This window comes from Amblyomma maculatum, chromosome 1, assembly GCF_055883805.1.
Source record: "Amblyomma maculatum isolate TAMU_Amacu chromosome 1, ASM5588380v1, whole genome shotgun sequence".
Lineage (NCBI taxonomy): Eukaryota > Metazoa > Arthropoda > Arachnida > Ixodida > Ixodidae > Amblyomma > Amblyomma maculatum.
The window spans coordinates 343,265,236-343,271,622 of NC_139344.1; the positions used below are offsets into that span (position 1 = coordinate 343,265,236).

The window sequence follows — 6,387 nt, forward strand, 5'->3', positions numbered from 1 at the left end:
TAAGAAAAATCAAGGAGACTCCCTCTCAACCCCTGTTCTTTGTACAAGAGTTGTACTTCAGATTAATGCGGCAGGCTTTCGTAATGCTGACTGCAAGTGCAGTGGGTGTGATGCACAACGAAATAATAACGAGTTTTAGCACAGCACCATATGTGTGCTTGAGAGAGGCGGGAAGCGCGTATGATCGATGACCCCGTGGCCACAGCAGGTGTGAGCGCGTGAGTATCGCAGTAGCGCAAAACGTGATATCCTTGTACTAAATAATAATAATAATAATAATAATAATAATAATAATAATAATAATAATAATAATAATAATAATAATAATAATAATAATAATAATAATAATAATAATGTAACCGACAATGCGCTAGCGAAGGCTTACTTACCATTAAATTTTTCGAATTTTTTTTCCTTTTCCACGCAACACTGGGGCAGGGGGATTTGAACACTGACCAGGCGTCCGCCTTTCCCGTATTCGCACGCAGAAAGGAATCTTAAAAAGCTCCACAAAGTTCTCATCGGTTAATATGCACGTTAACAGCCACACGAGGTACAAATCCGCGGGACCGATAACGAGCATTCGTAAACCAACCGGTTAAGCGAATGAGTGCCAAGGTCAACGAGGCGCATTAGCTATACGCTCGCCCCAGCCGGGACAGCAGCTTAGCAGCGTGACGAGGTCAGCAAAGCTGTAAGGCGGACAGCGGAATATGTACTACAACTTGCGCGCAGTGCGGACACGGCTCATTTGCCGAAGACCACGCGCGCGGACACTGAAATCCCCTCCTCCTCTTGCTGCTCCGTCGCTGAACCCATCTCGGCTCGCGCAGAGGACGCCCACCGCGGAAATGGTTAATGAGCCGTGAGAGAACTGAATTCGCTTTTACCAAAAATATACGGGCAATCAGCAGCGTGCGAGCATGCACGCTTTATACAGTTAGCGGTTAACAGACATCGTAGTCCGCGTGGCATGACGTCATCACATACTGACGTCACGTGTCGCACTACGACTGGTAACATGACCAATTATTCAGACCTCTTACAAATGATAACCAGCGTACACAATAACTCGTCGCATTACGAAAACGCTTCAACTTTAGAGAAAATCGCATACACGCCACTATAAGACTAAAAACTAAACTAAGCAGCCTGTTTCTTTACCCGAGTCAACAGTCCGTGTCATTAAATAATATGAATAATAATAAAGGCTACTACAAGGCGAAAGCGACTCAGGCTATGAGAGACGCCGTAGTTGAAAAAAAGTGATACGGTGTCGTCTGTGGCCCTAAACTTCCTATCAGCACCTAACCGCACAAATTGGGTTAAAATATAATGATTCAATTGTAGTTATTTATTAACTAGAACAGTTTAGATTTTCAGTAAATTAAGCTCTTTCCTTGAAGGTACTTTTTTCTGTATTTAGAGCTGCCTATTACGAGGAATTCTTGAAGTGGTCGCTGAAACACGCGATGTAAGTACACACTACATCGATCGACAGCTGCGCGGGCCTTCCATAACACTTCCCTTTTTACTGCAGACGAAACTAACGGTTTAACTATCCCTTTGGTACTGATAACAAGCTGCAGTAAGGAACACTTGCGCCATGGCAATAGACCTCGAAACTAGGCCAATCATTGAATAACGTGTATTGATGAGTATGGTTGGAGAAGCACCACGGCTTTCTATATAAATATTATATGAGGTGCTCATTAAAGCGCTCTCGCCTCCTTCCAGGGCAAGGCAAAAAAGGCTTCTATAGCGCGGTGTCCAGATTCCATATGATGATATGGAATCTACTTCCATATCATCTTCCACGGCTGCGCAAGATAAACCCCGTATCTCCAGGCCGAACGTCAGAGATAACACATACAGGATAGACAATCGAAAGTATGATGCCGGTATCCCTCGCTAAACGGCCGTGGGCGAGAACGAAGCAGGAAAGTATACTGAAACGAGCTACGCAAATGTTTCATCCAAAAAACAGCGCGAACAAACGGGGACGAAAGGAAGAAACCACAGGAACAAGCGCTGACTCTCAACTAAAGTTTAATCGCAGGAAACACGTTTATGTAAGGAACAGAAACAATAAAACACTAAAACCAGAACGCACGTGTTACTATGTCATATCCAGATATGCAACCTCCCAGTCACGCAGGAGCAGGGAAGGTTTGCTGGACACACAATCTTTCCTTCTTAGCCGCGTGACTGTCAGGTTGCATATCTGGATATCACATAATAAGACGGGCGTTCTGGTTTTGGTATTTGTTTCTGTTCCTTATATAAACGCGTTTCCTGCGATTAAACTTTAGTTGAGAATCAGCGCTTGTTTCTGTGGTTTCTTCTTTTCGTCCCCGTTTGTTCGCGTTGTTTTTTGGATGATATGTATCACCAACTCGCCCGCTTAACTATCCTGCAAATGTTTCATAGCCAAGGTTTGAGCTGCACAGCAGCGTTCATACAATGAGCGTTGGCGGATGTAGTTGCAGTCACAGAACACGGCCGCAACTGTTCAAACACGTCAGAACCACCTACCCACCCTGCCACTTGCTTACTCATTAGTACCCGTGTGCTGTGCGATGTCAGTGCACGTTAAAGAACCCCAGGTGGTCGAAATTTCCGGAGTCCTCCACTACGGCGTCTCTCATAGCCTGAGTCGCTTTGGGACGTTAAACCCCACAAACCAACCAACTTACTCATTAGTAGGTGAATGAGTGAATTGCTTATTCAACCATCTAACTAGGCCACATAGGATGGCTAAATTAAGAAACGAAATTTGTTTTTCCGCTACGATATAACTAACACTGATTCCTCGGCACAAATGGGCTCTGCGCTGTTCGCATTTCATTCATCGCGATAGCACATGCGCACTGCCGCAAGAAAAAAAAAAAAAAAAAAAATGGAGGGAAAAAAAAAAAGATTCCAGTAATGCGCGAAAATTATGTTGCGCAACTTTCAACGTTTCACTCACCGTCTTCGTCAAATTCGACAGCAAGGTAGGGCTCGTTGAGACTACTGAAGATCTCCTTTATCTGGAAAATATAGAAAAAAAAAAAAAAAAGAAACCATTTACTAACAGAATAAGCTCCGTTTCTTCCTTAGCAATATCCCCCACAGGACTAAACATATCTACTTAAGTGACTAAATTACGAGGCAATTCACTGAAATGATGATGATGGGAAAATGGGTAAGATGAGCGGAACAGCTTCAGGCGGTATTGAAGCGGGAGCAGGTGCTTTTTAATGCGAAAGCATTACTTCGCTATGATCACAGTTTTCTGTCCACAGACAGTGTCCGCAGTAGTTGTGAGTAACTGAGAAGTGGTAAAGGTTAATGAGTGGTGTCAATCAATAGAGGATGACGTAATGTTGCTGCCGAAAAAAATTACTTAGGCGAATAAGTTAATTAGGTAATTAATAAGAATAACTGGTTTACAAAAAGGAAAGGCGCAGTATCTGCCAAACTTGTTCTGTGGACACTTGAACTGAGCCGTAAGGAAAGGGAGGAAAGTGGGAGTGAAAGTGGAAAGAAAGGGGTGGCGTAGTGGATATGCCGTCAAGGACGTGACGCCACGCAACCGGAAAAAGAGCCGAAAAAGGGCATAGCAAAGGATTGGCGCGCAATTTGAAAGTACCAAAGACTAAAATGGGTAAACAAGAAATGAATCAATGTGAGGTAGAGGATGTGACGTCACGCAACCAGAAGTAGAGCCGAAAAATGCATAGGAAGGGATTGGCGCGCAATTTGAAAGTACCAAAGACTAAAATGGGCAAACAAGAAGTGAATTAAGCAACTAGAAGCAACAAACAGCAGCATCCGTGCTTTCGCATTACTCCAATGCAGATTCTGCAGTGCTCTTAATTTTTGTTTTGTTTTTTTTGTCCTTCCGCATCAGAGTCAGGGTGATATTTTTCCAACAGTTAAAAAGACAGGTGAAAGCCCTTTTTCATCACTGTGGGAAGACGAACCTGAAGTTGCTGTCGGCACAACTGATTTCGCTTGCTGAAGACGAACGTCAGTTTCCAAAGCGTTAAAAGAAATTCAGAACACACTTTTTTTTTTTTTTTTTTTTTTCACGTGCTAGCGCTTCGATAATGGATGGTTTCGCATGTATTTCGGATGACGCGTCATCTTTGTTGCGTCAGCTGATCGCCGACATTACCACTTGATATGCATCGCATGAAAAAAAGAACCATTGCTTCCGTATCATTTTTTCAATAGTTTGTGCGCAAGACTGCTCAAGACATGCTGTAACACTATGCACAAAGTTAACGCAGCGCGATGATGTATTTCTTGTAAACATGTCAGTAGTATTTTTATGGCAAATTACAGAACATATCCACGTCAAATGATATAATTATTTATATATTAGGTCAAATGGAGGCAAACATGCAACGCGCAGTCTAACAAAGATAGCCTAGCACGACGATAAGATCAATGACATTTGTTATGCGTGCACAGTGCACCAATCAAAAAGTAAGAAGTTAGCCGATCAGCTCTAAACTTGGCAAGACAATGCTTCAGAAACAACGTCACGCCAAGTAGCTGTCTACTGCTGAATAAATGAACACGAAACACGCACAGTAAGGGTCCGCCTACTTAATGGGAGATTCGACAGGTCGCCAATGCATTAAGTGAAAAGGGCACCGGTTTCGACATCGACCGCAGGCGCAGACGGTGTCGGCTTTAATGATTCAGCTCTACGCCTTACATACACGACACACTCTTTCTTGGAGAGGGGGCAAACATGCCTGCCCAGACGGATCCAGGATTTCCCGGCGCCAAGCCCTAGGAAGAAGCCGTGCATGCGACTGTGTCCTTGAAAGGCTTCTCGCGAACACAGCTTTCGTACATGTAACATTGGCAGCGTCAAAACTCAATTTTAGAGCAGCAGAACTTTGATACAAGAGTATCCCATCCAACTGGACGACACATTTACAAGATTTTTCCTAACATATCTCATCCTTTTCCAAAACGCAGTCAATCGAGGTAGACAGTCTAGTACGTGCGCACACAAGGCGCAGCTGCCGTAGCTCGCCTAGCCATTTCCCCCTGAAACGTCAACATCCGCTACACTTGCTAACGTTCGCCAGAACAGAGCGAAAATAAGCTATTACATGAAGAAAACGGCTGAACAGGCCAAGATGTCAACGCACGACTGTACGCACGATGCACGCATTTCGCGGATACACTGGATTCCGGATTCACACCGCGAGTTTCACGCACTAAGGAAAACACATTCTTCAGTGACACAGTAACCTAACACGCCATCTTAAGAAAAAGCCGAGCTTGACAGGAGCCGTTAACAAGTTTCTGCACGTGCAGATTCCGTTAGGCAGCGGTTTCAGCAGTCAACTTTCAAATTAGTACCGGCTTGGCGCACTCTGCCGAAATCGACTTCTACTGAGAGTAAGCAACGAAAAATGCGATGCTATTGAACAAAAAAAGCCTTACCTGTGCGCATGTCTGATCGTTCGACACACTGAAGATCACCACTTTGTTGCCTTTGATAATCTTCTCTATTGTGTCCTTAGGGTCGGTGCCATTGTGAATCGGCGGCATCGTGCTAGCTTAAGCAAGACACACGGGCCGCGAAAGCCACACTAATGTGCTATTCTAGAAATACGTGCTCAGAGAGAGTTGACATGCCGAGCAGTGCCAGTATGAATGAAATTCCCCCACACGCTTCTGCTGCGAAAAACGCCTTGGCGCGACCGAGCGCGCGCGAAGCACGTTTACGCAGAAGGAAGCAGTGACGCAGGAACAAGTACGCCCGTTTGGGCAATCTTGCCGGAAAAACGGAAAGTAACACGACTGTGGCGCCACCCACACGAGCTCCAGGAAACCAAAGGCGCACCCAAATCACTATGCGAGTCTACGTCACATGCACGTTAAGCCACGGTGCGTCAAGCTGACCTTGGCTACAATGTCTCTCAATATGCTCGGCGTGTAGTGAAACTAGTCGTTACGAGGTTGCTTGCTTAATTCTTAAGGAACTAGATGCATTGTTACGAATGTTTAAAAATCTATGAAGCAGACGACGCGTGCATCTCGTGGCGGCAACTTGCCGGATGGCGTACAGCATAACTACAGTACAGCATGGGGGCTGAAATGTCGCTCGGCAGTCCTAAGTTTGTTATTGTTGTAACGTTATATTGTTCATGGTACAGTGAACTAGAATAGGCAACAACCTAAGGTGGTTGTGTGCCCGATTAGTCAAGCTCAGAACTGCAAAACTGCAGTAGCAAAACCATCCCCGCCTCGATTCCAGCAGCCATCTATACCAGCGGTACTCTGCCGGGGTGTTACGGATAGTGGCGGCGCCTGTGTTCATTAACAGAAAACTGTGTCCAGATTATAAACTTCCGAGGTTATAGATATATGCAC

At 44.8% G+C, this 6,387-nt stretch overlaps 1 protein-coding gene across 1 annotated transcript in view; it reads right to left on the bottom strand.

The window, feature by feature from the left end:
* The window catches only part of LOC146207623 (thioredoxin reductase 1, cytoplasmic-like), a 28,790-nt gene extending 23,020 nt beyond the window's left edge, over positions 1-5,770 (bottom strand). The window contains exons 1-2 of the mRNA XM_084589253.1: positions 5,455-5,770; positions 2,972-3,032 (exon numbers count right to left, since the gene is read on the bottom strand). Of these exons, the coding sequence (XP_084445379.1) occupies positions 2,972-3,032; positions 5,455-5,562 (169 nt within the window). The 5' untranslated portion in view covers positions 5,563-5,770. The remainder of the gene's footprint in view (positions 1-2,971; positions 3,033-5,454) is intronic.
* Positions 5,771-6,387: the final 617 nt, after the last annotated feature.